General features: G+C 37.6%; 2 protein-coding genes across 30 annotated transcripts in view; one reads left to right on the top strand and one right to left on the bottom strand.

Annotated features, from left to right (window-relative positions):
• Positions 1-3,011, top strand: part of ptprdb (protein tyrosine phosphatase receptor type Db) — a 63,883-nt gene extending 60,872 nt beyond the window's left edge. For all 18 annotated transcript variants that reach the window (XM_081714339.1, XM_081714340.1, XM_081714352.1 and 15 more), the window contains one exon: positions 20-3,011. In XM_081714339.1, coding sequence (XP_081570465.1) covers positions 20-88 — 69 coding nt within the window. In that variant the 3' untranslated portion in view covers positions 89-3,011. The remainder of the gene's footprint in view (positions 1-19) is intronic.
• Positions 3,012-3,184: 173 nt separating this feature from the next.
• ptpn9b (protein tyrosine phosphatase non-receptor type 9b) lies at positions 3,185-17,347 on the bottom strand. 12 transcript variants are annotated; one of them, XR_014123812.1, is made up of 15 exons: positions 17,107-17,347; positions 15,764-15,907; positions 15,435-15,524; positions 14,828-14,952; positions 13,998-14,103; positions 13,740-13,850; positions 12,626-13,455; positions 11,800-11,896; positions 11,481-11,550; positions 10,831-10,909; positions 10,403-10,553; positions 9,858-10,065; positions 8,555-9,044; positions 8,216-8,300; positions 3,185-4,842 (listed from the first exon to the last, which is right to left on the bottom strand). XR_014123812.1 is itself a non-coding variant. In XM_027026515.3 (13 exons), exons 1-13 carry the CDS (start codon positions 17,137-17,139, stop codon positions 8,821-8,823), a joined length of 2,268 nt encoding a protein of 755 aa, XP_026882316.2. In that variant the 5' UTR covers positions 17,140-17,347; the 3' UTR covers positions 5,505-8,820. The 12 variants fall into 12 exon arrangements, 5 of the variants coding, with proteins under 5 accessions (XP_026882316.2, XP_081570481.1, XP_026882317.2 ...); XR_014123809.1 differs by having other exon boundaries at positions 3,185-4,387; positions 4,729-4,842; positions 8,216-9,044; XR_014123813.1 differs by lacking the exon at positions 3,185-4,842 and adding an exon at positions 5,505-7,079.
• Positions 17,348-17,564: the final 217 nt, after the last annotated feature.

Raw genomic sequence — 17,564 nt, forward strand, 5'->3', positions numbered from 1 at the left:
TTGTGTGTGTCTTCCATAGGAACAGTACCAGTTTTGCTACCGTGCAGCACTGGAATACCTGGGCAGTTTTGATCACTATGCAACATAATGTTTCTGCTTTCTGTGGACCACCAGGACATGTTTCTCTCATTACCCCCATGCTGAGTCACTGTCTCCCAGTGCCATTGTCTTTACAATGTCTGTGCAGTATACTGTGACACTGAATCCTTGGGTGATAAAAGATTTCCTGCTTCAGTTTAAGGTGGCTCTGAATTGATTTCAGCCCAATTTATCAAACTCATTACTGAAGATAATCCAGCTTTGTAGTTTGTAGATCTGGTTGTTCAGAAAGCACAAATATAAGATGGAGATACAATGAAAAATCTTGTGTGTGACAGGGTGGATCTACTAAAGTCTTTACAGTACAGAACTAATTTGTCTAAGTTGTCTGGATTGGTTGAACAGTTGCTATAGACTCTGTGGACAAAGTGCCCGGGAGACAGGTAGTCAAACTTAATTAATCAAAAACATTGTGTAAAGTATTTTTAAATGAATTTAGCCACAATTAGTTACATCACCAATTGTAGCGTGGACATTACCAAGTCACTTTCTGCTGTGACCGAAAAGAGACTGGGACTAATATTTAATCACAGAAATTTTGGGGGGCACTGTTTCAGCCTACACACCGAGACACATGAAACGGAGGACCATTAGCAGTGTTACGTTCAAATGCTGTGCAATAAGGAATATAAAAAAAGAACCCAGACTGATAAATTCACAGAGTAATTTTATCATTTGTTGAATCATAAATTAAACTGTGTGTATCTATATATATACACACACACACACACACACACACACACACAAATCTTGATATGTGCTTATATAATGTCAAGATTCAAATGTGTGGCACTAAATTGTGCACACATGCCAACGACATCCTCTGATAGAGAAACAGCTGCTTTTATTTGAATGTTATTTCTTTGTTTTGTTTTGGGTTTTTTTTGCTTCACTTGAAATGACCAAATTGAGAAAGTTTTGAAATTCACCTCATCAAAACCTGTATGATGACATGTTCAATACATCAACACAGATGGCCAGTTCAGCAGTATTAGTGCCTTATCATAGTTTTAAACATTTTAAATTGTTTAGTGTTTGATTCACTATCATTTATGTCTAGCTGCATTTTATGATTTTGAACATATTTAAACTATAAAGAATAATTCCATGGGCCACTGAAAATCATAATGTTTCTATAATCCTTTCTTCTTATAATAACATGCACACAATAGTAGTACTTTTTTTTACAAAGCCATATTGATCAGCCCAAGTTTCAGCAGCCACGGCCTTTATGAATTGTTTCTACTTATTGTATATGCATGTACATTTTTAGAAAGACTCAAATATTAGCCCCTATTCATGAATTTTGAAAAGCACTTGTATTTGATATAGTAACATGTTTTATTTTTCATTTCAGAGGCAATGTGAACAAATTAGTAAACTCTTACACTTTTTCATTTTTATGCCTTATTTGGAAAATTGTACTCGTTCTATGTTTTTGCTTCTTGGGGAGTGCTCAGTGTTTAAAAACAAAATAGTGAGGTGCTGTGTTATCCTTTTGTTTTGGACTTGTTTACTTTATGGGCATTTTCACATAAGATGTTTAATAGTTTAAAAGGGATTCTTGGGGTTTAAGTTTTCTCCTATATAGTTTCCAATAAGAAGTAAACCTTTCATTGATAACAGTGAACAATGATCAGCTAAATGATTTTTGATTCTCAACAAGTATCTTAAGGACCTCTCAGGTCATTCACCTTTAATCTCAGAAAAAAATTTATTTTAATGTTTTTTGAATACTAAATTATTTTTTGCCAATCAGTTGCCCAGCAATCTATTAGTACCCCACAAAGATCTGCTGTGACCCCATTTAGCAAAAACCTTTCATTGCAGATTAGGGGTCCAAGCACCCCAGGAACCAGCTATCGATATGTGAAAATGCTCTTAGCGTCTCTGTTCTTGACAGTGGCCATGGTGTTTTCCACACTAGGGAACAGCCTCTTTGGCTTTTGGGAAGTGTCTGCACTCTTGTTCTATGCACTAACCCTTATTAATTCTTCAGCACGGAATGTTACTTATGCCGTCTGAGAAAAAAATATCACTGTATTGCTCACAGTGTGTGCATGTTGAGCTCTAAAATGACTATCTATTGGTGTCAAAGTTTAAAGAGAATATACACTTGTAGTGTTAGCATTTAATGTTTTACAGGTGACAGGATGGTGCGAGAGAGGCTCTTGCTCTAAATTCTCTGTCAGGATTACAGTAATTAAAAGAGTGGACATACCATTTGCAATGAATAAATGAATGAATGTTATACGTGGAGCCAAAGGTTCAGTTGATTTAATTTAAACATTCTGTGTGGCTCCTCTGTAACATGTATGACAATACTGTCCTCCTCTAATCTTCTACTGCATTTGAGGCATTTCTCTGTATTTCTGCAGTTGAAATTAACACGTTTATAATGACTAAAGTTCTAAATTGCAAAAACTCTACCATTTGCCTTTGAAATTAGACTAATATAATGGTGTGGTTTCATCATACAAGTTTGTTTCTTTGTTTTTATATATTGCCAATCTTGGTTGTTTATTTAGCATTAGTTGGCTTTTCATTTCTGTCTCCCATGCTGTCTGAAATGTGGATACACTCTTTGGCTTATTTGTGAAACTGATGCTTTACCTAGAAATATACCTTCACAGCCAACAGTCTATGTGACCAAATATGCATTTTACTGCCAATTTCACATTGTCAAATGTTAATGGAAGAGTTTCTGTAATTTTACTTGTCAGTTAATGTGAACACAAGGAAGGCCTGTCTATGATCATTTACCTCTGATTTCGTAGGAAATGTAAATATTTTAGAGAAGTACTCAAGATTTTTTAATTTTCCTACTTATGTTGTAATGACTGACTTGTGTGAGAATACAGTGGTATTCATGGAGCTCTTTATTTGTTACAAATAAATTGGGAAGAAATGTGTGAGCACTTTGGGGGTTTTTAATAGGTGTAACATTCATATCTGGCAAAATCCAGTTTTGTTGCATTTTGGCTAGCCTACATAAATCAGAATTGTTTATCAATTAGAGCATTATTGATACTATGTATAACTGCATTACTTTATTATAAGGATACACTAATAAGTAGTCCTAAAGAACAAATTAAAATTATTTATTAAATTATGTGCAGAGTAATCATTAACTAATGAATATCAATCATTTTAAGTTAATTAACATGACTTTAATTCCTACTTAGTAAAGATCTAAAACTTAGAACTACTGACATTTAACACTGTGCTTAACTGTAGACAATTCCCAGTTCTGATATTGTCTAAAATTAGGGCACCTGCTCACAAGTGTCTTTGGCTCTGTATGCATTCCACCCCCGAGCACAGATGGCCTTTCAGCAATGCAGAATATTTTTGGATCTCGCTATGATGCTTCCTGCTACCATTCGTATTCACTAAATGGCGATATGACAACATCTGCCTTAAAGGCCTCTTGGGCAAAAAGGACCTAGGTATATCATTTGATGTGAAAGATCGAGAAAAAATTATTTGTACCTTCTAAGTAGATGTCCTGCAATATCAAAACATGGCGCATTCAACTTAAGATTCTTCACAGGTTCTACTGGTCTCCTCACTGGTTGTTTAGATGGGTGCTGAGGGACTCTTCTTCCTGATGGTGCTGTGAGTCAGAGGAGAGCACCCTGCTACACATGCTATGGCCCTGCCTTAAGATTCAAAAGTTCTGGAGAGGAGTGCACGATTAAATTAAAAAATTAATTGATGTTTGTCCTAATTTGGATGTCCTGGGAGATCAAGATTCAGGACTGGCTCCTAGAGCTACAGAGGTGGCACCTATGAGAAAATGCCCTTCAGGCTGATGGACCAATATTAAGTTAAATGGGAGAAAAAGTATACAGTGATGTAATAAATATATTTGTATGAGGGACTGGAAAAGGGATGTTTTAACTACTGTAATGGAACTGATTACTGTTGTTCTTTTATTTAGTATGCCTTTTTGTACCGGTCCTTTCTGGTTTTGTTTTTCCACATTTCCCTTTGTTCCTTTAATCCCTACTTATATGACAGGTGTGTCTAGTGTTAGCTGTTCTGTGAAAAAAAAATGCTGCATGGTACTGTTGTATGTTGCTTTTCATAGAATATTTCCCTCACTGCATCCTGCCTATTTATGTGCTAGACCTACAAGAAGTCCACATCGTTCCCTAGCTGGTAGATTTGATATATTATGGGCTATTCTAAATTAAGAGCCATTTGAAGTGCCCAGTTGCTCAGTGGGGTAGAGTCACAGCAGATGACTACACATTCACATCTTCCACCCACTCCAGAGTCATTTCTATAATAACAAACATATTAGTATCAAACAAATATTTTAGATAGGATTTTGATTTTTAAAAACAATCTATTATCTTTCATGAGCTGTATTATCTGTAAATAATAAACTGATTAAATTGACTGCTATTCACTGCTTAAACTTACTACTACAAACTTTTGTTATTGCACTACAAAACTAGTCAAAAGCACAACTTCCTGGAACACATACATCTGCACCTTTTCTAGTGATCATTTTGTGTTCAACTGTATAGTTCTTTAAGAATCCTTTTGAAGATTACATCCTATTTGAAGAGCATTAAGATACATTTATGTATGTTTAAAACATCAAAGTTGCCGGCACACCTGTGGTACCCCTTCAAAGAGGGCAGCAGCCACTGAAGACACCCTGGAGATCTACATGGCTACAATCCAAGGACTTTCAGTCTTTCAAGATCCATCCCACTTGGTTTTATTGACCTGTAAAAAAAATAAAATACATTTCACAAAAAGACCAAAAAAAGTGCTGAAACCAATCAATGAAATATCCCATTTAACTTTATGATTACACAATTTAACAGTGACATACTCACAGAATTCATTCGGCGCAGCCACATATGGGCATTGTTAGGTGAATTATGCTGTGTCCTTGATCAACACATTACATATGAATTACTGTTTTGTATGTTGTTTTAACCCTGACCACTTTCACTCCATATGAAGGAGTTCTTTAATATATTCTACATTTGGGGTTTCAAATGATCTTCAGCAATTTCAGCAAAAAATTGATAAATTTGCATTAGTTTAATAAAAATTAATGATTACAATGAATTAGTCTCTAGTTGGCACTGACAACTATAATTTACAAAGCTTATATAAGAGTACCTGCAAAATGACTGACCAAGTTAAATCTGTAGTTGTATAAATAAAAATTTTAAAATATCCTTAGATTCCCTAGAATCATTTGGATTGAGTAGTCACATTTAGTCAAAGTGGACTGAACCCAGAAAATGTCCCATTAAACCCTTATGACTCATCACACTGGTAGTTTCTTGCCTTTCTTTTAGATGTTAGTTGGGCATTTCAGAAGCAGTGGTTCCACAATATTTTCTCAGCCACAGCATGCACACACGGACACAATGTATCAGCATAATAGTCATGTTTACTATGACACTAATGCAGATGGCAGGTAAAAAGGTCAGGACTCAATCACAAAAACACTGGGCACAAATAAAAGTCAAATGAAAACACAGCTGCATTCCCATTGTTCTTAAATCAAGCAAATACCAAATACATACCATTCACTCAATTAATTCAGCCCAGATATCCATTTTACTCATGAAACAATCAGGCATGTACAGACATAGCCCTATCCTGATTTCACTGTAGTTTAAATGTTCATACAATCACCAACTGATGAAGTAAAACAAATGGCATGTGTAAATCGAAGATTCCTTTGCAAATAATTACCGTCACATCCCTTGCTCTGACATTGTACAACGCTGACAACTGAAAGAAAAACATTCTAGAATTTTTCGCTAGGTAACCGCTGCAATAAGAACTAGGCTTGAACTGATTTCAAATCAGCTGGACATTCTATTTGGCTTCAAACTCAGCATCCAACTTCCATTCAGTAGTCACAACTATTTTCTCATTTAATCTTAGATTCATGATCAAATAAAAAATGGCTTCCTCTAACAGTCAACATTATTTCACTGCAGTTAAAGGACTACCTCAACAAAAATGCTATTACTACTAACATTTGAACAGAATGCTGTAAACTGTTTAGCGTTAAGACAGCGACATCATACTGATTCCCAACATACACAAATTATATACATTTTATTACATAAGTATAGTTTTAGTTTTCCTGCTCACACTACTCATATAATGTATTAGGATGGGTGGTGCAAGCAGTGTCTCCCCCAAAGATTAAATGAAACCTACGTTGTAGGTATATTAGCATTTTTGTGTGAAGCATTTCTTTAACCTTTGCCCTGGATAATCAACAATAAAAAAACAATAGCTTCGCAAGCACAGCCATGCCGTAGGTAATGCAATAACACAGTCACTGACCTATCAATCATTTTAGGAACATCTCCCAAAGCAGCACAATAGCAAATAACATTATCCCAGACACAGTATGGAACACCTCAGTCAGTGAGTGTTCTTTGATTTCGTTAGCTTATCGAATCGTTTGTCTGTTCCTGTTTTTTTCTTCAGTCGTACCAACATTACTGAACTCAATACTGCTAAAGACATAAATAAAAATCAGACTATAACACAGTTTGCTCTATATGGCAAAAAATTACTATGTTTTGATTTGAAATTATATTTACCAGCGGTGTATAAAAAAAGTGTTTTGACACTAGGACAATGGTAAATATACCCCTGAGATTAAAAAAATAATCCTTGTATGTATGCAAGGTCGGTTTTTCTGCTCTTTTGAATGACATGCTGTGCTACGGAAAGCATGAAGGCACAAAAAAATGAGGTCCCAGAGGCCTCAGGGCTCCACACCGCATGGGCTGCTGACTTTATCCCATTGTGCAGTCACTCCATCTGCACTTCTCCCTTAGCCTAATGTCAGGGCACCAAACAGGGCAAGTTTAACGCAGGTACCCTTTGCAATCAATGGGCTGATGGGTCATGGGAATAAATGCCTCTGCCTCCAGGTCACTTCAGTGGAGAGAGGAGGGGAAGTGCAGGACTCAGGACTGAGACAGAGCCATGGTGTAAGGGAGAGGGGAAACGGAAAAGGAATAAGAGTTGAAAGACAGCAGGAGTAATGGTCACAAGACAGACAACTTGCAGTTTTGTTTGTTTTTAAGGAGCATGGCAGTGTTTCAAAGTTCAGGGCCAGTATTCCCAGATGATTTAAGAATTAGGAGTGCTGAAATAGGATCATATTGCCCTATGGTTACACCAAACAGGGACTGGTTTCCATAACTGGCTTAAGCCAGAGACTTTGTTGTCATAATAAAAAATTGCAATTCATTTGTTTTATAAAAGCAGCAATCAGTGCTATTCACCAAACAAGGGGATTTTGAGGTGGCCATAAGCAGACTTTTCATAGTTCAAATACCTGAAGCAACAACAAATGGTCTTTAAACTTAACTTTTTTTTCTGTTCAGTACATTTTTCTGTCTCCATCACTCTCACATAGAGAGCGAGAGAGAGACAGAATGCAGTAAATATCAATCAAAGGGAAACATGGAAAAATAGATCCATATATAATTAAAAAAAAGAAAAGCCAAGCAGCCCTCCGATCCTGGGTCACTTGGTGAATATTAGCCCTGGGTTTAAGGCCAACTGATGAACAATCATCAAGTTAGGAACTAATTAGGACTATATGTAGGACCAGAAGTCACAATTATATAACATATAGCATAGTTTTTTCAGATATCTTAATCTCTTCCTCCCAACATGCATCTATCCATTTCTCTATATAGCTATCACTCACTCTTTTTATATACACACACACACACACACATACACACACTATATATATATATATATATATATATATATATATATATATATATATATATATATATATATATATATATATATATATATATGAAATCTGAAGAATATCAGATACAGAAGGGCATTAGAGTATTATATTAAAACAAACCATTTTTTTTAAATGTTATGCACAATATATAAATGTACAAGAATATACAAGGTTTAAGCCACAATATATGACCCATACATCCAAGCATTCAACGCAATCCCTTTGGCTTGACGGTTAGTTTAGGTATGCAAAATGTTTTTGTTTTTTTTTAAATAAATAAATAAATGGATGAATAAAAATAAACAAATGAATAAAACAGACACCAACACAACTTACCATTCTGTGATGGTGATTTTTTTTTTCAAGTTTTACATCTTCACACAGTTTTCAGAAGAGTGTGACATTTGTGTGACATTATGATCTGAATATTTTAAGCAGGTAATACAAGTATCAAGAAAGAAAACAGGTAAATTGTGTAATAATTCAAGTTTGTCATTCCACATGTGCAAGTCAATATATATAATAAATTTTGAAAATCATAATAATAATTAAATAATACAAATAATAATAATAATAATAATACAAATGATAATAATAATAATAGTAATAATAATAATAATAATGATAACAAAAATGCTACAACTCGTACATCAAGCCATAAATCACTGACCTTACCCAGATCAGTATTTTTCTGTTTGTTTTGTTTAAGCAGCTTGAGAAGTAGCAGGGTAATATCCTTTCCTGCACACCTTTTTCTCCTTTCAGCGTCCGATCCTCCCACGCTTCTCTCCTAGCTCTGGGCTTGAAGGCCAGAAGTTCCTCCTGTAGCCAAGTGTGTGGAGGTGGGGAAAAAAAGGAGCATGACACACAATTCTTCTTTCAGTAACTCTTCCTCAGCGCTCTCTCTCTCTCCATTTCTCCCGTTGGTGGAGCTTTCTGCTTCACTCGCTGTCCGTCTCTGGCTCGGTGTCAGACCAGTCGATGGGCAGTAGCCGCCCTGTCTGCTGCGCATGCTCTATCACAGCCTTGTAGCAGAAGTAGTACTGGTCCCACGTCTGGATGCTGAAGGCGCGCTGCATGCGCATGCGCTGCACCGTCCGCTTCACGTTCACCGTGCCGATGTCCTCCAGGCGCGACAGACAGATGTCCAGCGTGCAGAAGGTGCCTGGGGGAAGATGGGGTTTCATAGTCAAAGTTCAAATATTAAAGAAATGGAGGGCAAACATTTTTGGAGTTCACTGAAAAACAAAATTGTTTTTTGGTAAAGGTAATTCAGTTTTCACAGTTGCCATTTGTCAGATTCTTGGTTTAGAGCAGCGTTTCTCAACCCAATGCACAAGTTCCCAACATATTGGTGGGTCTTGAGGACGGGATGAGAAACAACTATTGTATTACGGATGGCACAAAATGGCTCAAAAATGACCCTCTAATATTCTTCTAATCTAGTGATGTAACAATTGAGCTATTGATATGATTTTATAGTAAGACCTCACAAAAACATCTTTTAAATTTGACTGGGACTACTAAACTTGATCATATTTTGTGATGTCTCTACAAGTCACTGCTTGTCGTAAGATTCAGCAATACATTCAGTTTCGAGTAAATCTGCTTCACATGGAAACCATCATCAGCCAGGTTTGTGTAAATGAGTATAAAAATGTTATGCTTGTGCAAGCTGATGCAGTAGTAAGGTGTTGAACAATCTTCAGGCATAGGAATACAGGTAAGTTGACAAGCATGCCTAATAATCTATTCTCTTTCTGTCAAGGTACACCTACACCTGAAAATAGTAATAGTTCTTTAAAATTAGTTCAGAATTAGTTTAAATGTGGTTGGTTGCAGCCAGATTACAAAAGATAAGAAGTAGAAACACCAATGAAACATTCAAAAACAGCCTTGATACATTACAGACAGATATCTAACCCACTTAGGGATAGGGAATGGGAATAGCTGTGTCAAGCTCTAGGTGTAAGCCTACCTGTCCTTCCAATTCCAGCACTGCAGTGGACAACTATAGGAGGACCTCCTGGGGGTCCTGTCCAATGAGGATATAAAGTCTGTAATGCAAGCTCCTGCCTCTGTTTCACCCGTGCCCGGAAATCCAACATGGCGGAAGCAGACTTTGGAACCCCAAAATCCGGCCAACTCACGTACAGGTAATGAGACACCTCTCTGCACTCCCCAGTCTGTGTGTGGAAAAGCGAAACGGGGAGGATGGGAAAAAGGACAAACTCAAAATAACTAAGAGAACTAACAGAGAAAAAGCTAGCAGACTGGAAAGAGACCAACCAACCATCTGTTTTTGAGCCCATTTTATTCTGTTAGGATGTTTTGGAATTAATGAACCTTAAGCAGACACATTTGTTTCAAACAGAAAGCAAGAAGCGATTCCATCTTCACTAGACATTCCAAGCATATTTCTTAATGTTTCGTCCTTTTTTGTCAGCGTACTATTTGCACAAACAGGCAAGCCAGAGACTGAGAATGAGGAAATGGATAAATGAAAGTGAAAGAAAAACACACCTGGCTATTATAGAGCTCCAGATGTGTGATCTTAAAATCCTGAAATGTCTCAGTATGGACATTTCTCACCAGGAAGTAGCCATATTCCTCTGTGCGGCTCACTTCCAAAGGCCAGTACTGCCCGCACTTCACCCGCCCTCGCTCCATAACTCTGAGACAGAGCAAGAAAGGGAACAAGAGCGAGAGAGCACACAAAATAGATCAAGTGAGCATGAGTGCAAAATACATCAATGTACTTAAAATAAGTGCTTAAAACCTCTCTTTAAAAGCACAGGAGAAAAATCCATGTGTATATATGAAGTCATTTAGAAACTTTGTCAACATTCCTCTGGCACTATAGGTGGACAACAGCTACAGTAAATCCGAATGGAAGAAAAACAAGTAAGGAAGGTTAGAAAGAATCCTGAGGGCACGTCAGTGCCATTTACCTTGTCGTCATGACAATGATTAATACCATTTGCTCCCACACCATTCGCCAGAAATCGGCAAAGGTTTTTGGCAATGGCCCTGGAACCACAAGCAATCCATTAACAGTAAGACTACAAACAAACACAGACTCTCCTCTACTAAATTGTCATTTAAAGTGGGAAAATATATATATATATAAAAAAACAAGACAATCACTTATTAACAATGACAAACATTTCAACATGTAAAGAAATGATTAAACAACAAACAATGCATCATTAAATCCTGACAATAAGATAAAAAAAAAAAACAGCAAAAAGGCCTTTGACAAGTGAACATCAGAGTGTCACTGCACCAGACAGCTAGTTCACAAATACTTACGCAGTTTTAAAAGGAGGAAGAAAAAAATAACTTGTAATTACATGATAATGTGATATTGAGAAAGATCAGAAAAAAAGGCATAACTATACCAACAAATACTTGCAGATTAAACACAGTCAAAACACATTAAGTAGTTCTCTAGACGTTGTTAAATGAATTAGAAAGCTATTACATTTCTTATACATTACCATATTTTTAGAACCTTTTTCCCAGATTGGGGAAAAGCAATATTTACCACTAAATGACACCCCAGATTAAACAGCAAAGATTAGATATTGAGCTCTCTCACCCTGAGTGGCAATGTAAGCTTTTGTCATTTTGTAGCCATCCATGAAACTTGCATTGATGTAATCAGATGTCTGTTAGGACACAACAATAATAAAGTCAGTTCACAAAAACTACAGTATAAGAGAAACTGCTGTGACTTTGTTCATTCTGAAAGCCATACTATTACAAAGCATTCAGACAGAACAGGGGTGAAGCCCCCTTCATTTTGCTGTGAAACAAGCATTTCTTTCTTATCTTTAAAATATATTACTAAATAAAAATGTATTAGACTGCAAAATAACAGAAAATAAACATAATCCGTACTAATAGGTGATACGAACCTCATCATCCTCATCATTGACTGGGAAAAGACGGACACGTGACTCGTCCAAACAGAGGACATCACTATAGCGGTTCTTTATCTGGTTGGCTGGTTTCCTGTTGGAACAAAGCATCACAAGTTTAAATATACTGTTACCACAACTACCATGGCTACCACAGCCCGCAATACCAAAGATTGCTATACAGTAAATTGGGTTGTTCTGTTCTTACCCTGCCCATTGTGTATTTACTGCTTGGCTGCTGAGCATGAACTGCTGTAGCTCACTGGTAGAGCAGGCAGCACAAGGTGTTAGCACACCAAAGTCATTGGTTCAATTCCCAAGTAGCATATGTGTTGTCATACTGATAAACATAAGTTGCCCTGGATAAGAATGTCTGCCATTTAAATATAACATATAGTAGTCAGTAATGTCAAGGCTACTGCATCCTGTCTGTGTTAATGGTGATGAGCAGTTTCCATCACAACAATGGCAATTCTTATACCTGACAAGTACCGGTTATCAAAGGCATTCTGATGTGTGAGGAAAAGTGGCCCTCTTCTGATCATGTTTCTCTAGCATGCTCTAAATTTCACTCTTCATGGGACAAAGTCTTCTTGTAAACCACAGATGCAACCTCTCAGATTACATTCCAGGAAGGGTCAACTGCTCATTTTTACATGACACAATTTACATTGGATATCAAAAACAAGAAGATAGGCATTTATATAGGGTCTAAGGAATTAACTCAGGTGTACTGGTGTACAAGATCCACAAGCAGCAGATATGACTTTTTCAGGCTTCCTAATGTAGGCCTAGGTAGGCCTAATAATCATGTCTTTCTTACTTGGAGTAGTTGAATGTCCCAGCAGGTGGTTCTCTGCGGATCTCCTCGTACTCCTGGTAGATTCCTTTCTTCTTCTTGCTTTTTACGTGCTGCACCAGTTCCTGCATGGTCATGCCTCCTGGCTCTGCAATGTGTATCGACATCACAAGGCCCTCCCCTGTCATTCCCGGTAGCCAGATCCCATCCTCAGGGCTGCGTGACAAGGGCGTTGGCCTGGCGGACTTCTGTGGGAGGGGAGGGACTCCGTCGCCTGTCTCCGCTTCCTCTTCAAAGTTGTCGCATTCCCGATGGCTGTCCTCGGCGCCGTTACCGTCTTGCCCAAGATCCTCAGCCAACACGCCCCCTTTCGTTGCCCCTGTTTCAGTGGCATGCTTCTGGTGTAGGGGCGTGTCCGGAGGTGTGTCCGATTGGGGTGGTGGATGCCGGCCACAGCTGTGGCCATTCAGGATGTTGACGTTGGGATGCGTGACAAGCCCTGACCCTGGCAGGGCTGAGCCATTCCAATGGGCGTGCCTGAGGTTCTGCAAGTTGGCATTCCCATCATCCAGGAGGGGACAGTTGCAGTTAAGTTCATCCCTCAGCAGGGTGGTACTATTACCACTATGGGGGATGGCGTTGGCGGTCTGGTTCGGCAGCGGGGAGCATGAGCCAAGCAGGCCGCCCAGGCAGTCTGGTGTGGCATAGGGGGAGTTAGTGGGGTTGTTGAGGCTGGAGTTGATACAGGACTGGATCCATGCAATGTGGTTGTACTGGGACGAGCCTCCCAGGTGCTCTGGGAGGGAGCTGATTGGGATATGGCTAGCCAGTTCTTGAGCTTTTACTGTACACACCTGAAAGAAAGGAAGCCGCACACACATATCAACATGAAAATGTCTCTTTAATAAGTAACACATTATAAAGTCTATATAAGAATATAGACACAAAAAATACAGATACAAACATTAAGTAATGTAGTCTACTGTATAATGTTCAATTAGACAATACACACTATTTTTTTTTTAAGTGTCATCAATTTATTTTCTAAATCATAACTTATTTTATAAAGACTAATATGGATGTTATTACATCTGTTATAAGCAAGTAAGATAGCATTTGTAGAGTAAAATGGACGTACTCTTTCTCTGAGCTTCTCTCGCACGAACAGGCGCAGTACAGCAAATGGAGCTCGAAACCAGAGTGGCGACGACACAATGAACACGCACTTTAACCGGGCAGGGAAAGCTCCCTAATTTACAGTCAGAAACACTCTTAGCACACACATCAACAATCTTACTCTTTTTTTAATGTACAGACAATGCTACAGATATCACCATGAACCTTGACATTAAGAGACATTAGTTGCTAAGTATTATCTGCCACAGAAGAAACTTACTTTGAGGAGCTTCAAAATTTTGACACAGAGATCATAGTCAAAGTTGGAGTAAGTGGAGTTTGTCATGTCATAGATGAATATGAGACCATCTCTCTGAGTCTGAATGCTGAAGAAAGAAAACAGCAGGGCTAATATTATGCCCGGAAGGTAAGAAAATTCCAAAAATATCTTAAGACAGTATGATTAACTGCAACAAACACACAACAAACTCAAAGGTCAGTCATTTACATGTTTCTGTTAAAGGTTTTTGACTGTTAGTGTGCGTGTCTGGATAATAAATAACTACTTGTCCTCCACGTTACACTGACCATGGTAATGTAACATCTTTAAGTGTGTAATGACAAAACTTTAATCTATATTTCCTAAATGTTTATACATATATATCACAGTAATACTTAATCAGATAAAAATATATTAAACAAAAATGTATTAAACAAAAGTATTTTGCTTTTGCTAAGAATGTGCATCTATTTCAATGAGTTCACAAGACTTTAGGATCACATCTTAGGACATCAACAGAAAGCAAAGCTTTTAATGAGAATGATCAATTCTGCACCCATACATTACAAAATGTGTTGAAAAAGGGCTATATAAATAAATTAGACTTTGAATTTGACTGTGTGAAATAATTATTAAACAGGGGAGAGTTTTTTTGGATTGAGACATCTGTTCTACATTTTACGGTATCACTGTTATAATGGAATTTAAAATGATCTACGCTTAATCACAGCATACAATAACTAATCTCAAATTCACTGCTGAAACATGAGTCAACATTGGTGTGTCTATCCAATTCAGGACATAAAAAAATCTCTTACAGCCTCCCTCACTTTTCTATGGCCTTGTCCAGCTGATATATGATGGCCTGAAGAACCGCCTTATGGGTAGTCAAGTCAGGCCGATGGAGACGAGCAATGAAGAGTGCCAAGGCAGCCCCCTTCGAATCACGCCCTGGCTGCATACACCCACACACGCAAGGCATAGAATTCAACTGAAACTCATAACACACAAAATGCAAACAGAATCTACTCTGGACACAAGCATAGATCACCCAGGCAGATCTGATTAGCATCATTTTGATTTGAAAGAGTCACAGTGCAAAACTAAAACTAAAAAATCTGCAAAACTAAAACATTTTGTATGTATATGTTTGTCTATATCACACTGAATTCAGAACAACATTGGTGACCTGCTTTAGTGCCTCGTTTCAACAGCAGCCAATTTAAATTAAATAAAGCATATATAAGTAAATCTGTAGGTGAGGATCTGGATCTCATTTTGATGGCTCCATAAATGCAGAAATTCTATTACTTAAAAATGATTTCCAAACAGCTACTGAAAACTAACTACTCAGTGTCAGTGAGTAATGAGTATTATTTGGACATTTGAATTAACATGTATTTTTAAATACATCATCTAAACTTAACATCAACTCACCAGAACTGTGAATTTGCCACTCAATAACTCTGTTCTTAGAGGTTCTTCATTAGGATTAATATTGTAGATGCCTTCCTTTATTCTAGTATTCTGTAGACACAAATGAATGAATGCACACAAGAGATAGAGAGAGAGAGAGACAGAGAAATAGAGACAGAAAGAAAAGACACTTGCACACCATCACTGAGAAGATCAGGTATATAACTATTGCCTAATGATTATTTAAAATGAGCAGTGGTCTGTTTATTTTCTAACAGTTAGTTGTCTGATTAATTTACTCTCAAAAACAGCAAGGCATTGAAAAACATTTAAATTAACTTGTACACTACCTTGTAAGCTTGGAAGAGGTCTATGGCTCTAGAGACATCAAACTTGCGTGCCATGAGGAACTTAACGGCAGTGATTTGACTGACGAGGGTGGCATTCTGGGACTGTTCTCTACATCTCACTTCAGCCAGGAACTCCTCTACCGCCTGAGAAACAGACACACAAAATACATGCTGAATTAATCTATCTGTACATGACCCATTGAATTTAAATCCCCAGTAATTATTGCTTACTATAAGAAAAATAACTGCACACTTTATACTGAATTTAACCAAATGAGCCATTTCACTGACAACTTATTACAGCTGGGACCAGGATTTCTCTTAGAAAAAAAACCTGATATTACATTCGAATCTTGCACTATGTATTCAAGAGGCTTAAGTACATGAAGTATACATTATTAAGAACAGCTATACATTATGTTGGAAGGATGACAAAAAAATACATCTTGTCAAAAAGCACATGTCTATTTCTGACGTACAGCAAGTGTTAAAGTGAGTGGACCTTTAATGTAAAATGTTTTAGTCGACATTGATATTTTAACAGATGAATGACTAACCATAACCATTAATCATTTCAAAATTCAATGTCGATTAAAACATATAGGCTAAAGCTGGAGTTTTAAACTTGTGTTTTTTAAGCTTGATAAAACTTACATTTGTGCAAGTGGCCGACATCTCACCTTTGTCACCATAGGCTAGCGCTGTGACTTATGGAGATGACAAAAATGCGTAACATTAAATTCAAATGTTTCTTTTTCTAAACCCAGAAGAGAGCTATCATCGAGTCGATGTACTAACAATACCGCTAATATTTCAAGATACTTCGTTTTCAGCTACAGTGTCAACAACAGTGTGTATGACTGACAAAGAGACTATATTATCACCTACCTAATAACGGGAAATGTTCCTCACAGCCTGTCTTAACTGAGCGTTTTAGCAACTTAGCTATGCTAGCAGTTAGCTGCTATACAAGTGTGACAGACGCTATTTATTTCATTTAGGTGCATGTGACAGAACCTGTCCATTTTACTGTTGACTGCAACTTTTACAACATATTTACCAACCATTCATTCACTATTCGGTTACCAAATTTAAATATTTCGCAGTAGGTACCGAACAATGAAGATAGTTTTCTAGCTAGCTAGGTTAGCTTCTGTCCATGGGTTACGCTAGTGACCAAAAAAAGGCAATCGGGCCGCGTTTTTAAGTAGAAACTATTAACCTTCTTTAGAAGACGTTTATTGTTCACACTTGTTCGTTACTACACAGCTTTATAAACCAACCGAAGCATGACTATATAAAACAATGCTAGCGTACGTTAAAAAGCCGTGAAGTTGTCTTACCACGGCTTCTTGAGTTGTCAGGGCTTCCACCATCTTGAAGCCTGATCAACGTCTACGGGCTCGCCCGCAGGTTTCGTGAACACGCTGCGGGTTCAAGCGCTGTAGCTGAATCGCTTGTTGTGAACGAGCATTGCGGTGGCGTCCCTACATGTGGCGCTATGTACTGGTCAAACAATACTTCATACGTTATCCAAGTCACTGCATAAATAATTTTCAGTGTATTTTCGGAAACACAAGCGATGTAAGGCCGCCTAGCTCATTTGGTCAGAGCGTAATGCTAATGGTGAGGGGACGACTGCTCCCCGTACCAGTCAATGTGTGAAATTTGTTTTAAAAGGTAGAAATTTAAAAACAAACGAAAAAAAAAAGCCATTCAAAAAAGACCCAGTTACGTCCACTGCTTCATTAATCAGACGTTTTTCGTACATGAGTGCGACAGGATTAACAAAAACAAGACC

The sequence above is a fragment of the Electrophorus electricus genome, chromosome 5 (genome assembly GCF_041902795.1).
Source record: "Electrophorus electricus isolate QZ-2024a chromosome 5, ASM4190279v1, whole genome shotgun sequence".
NCBI lineage: Eukaryota > Metazoa > Chordata > Actinopteri > Gymnotiformes > Gymnotidae > Electrophorus > Electrophorus electricus.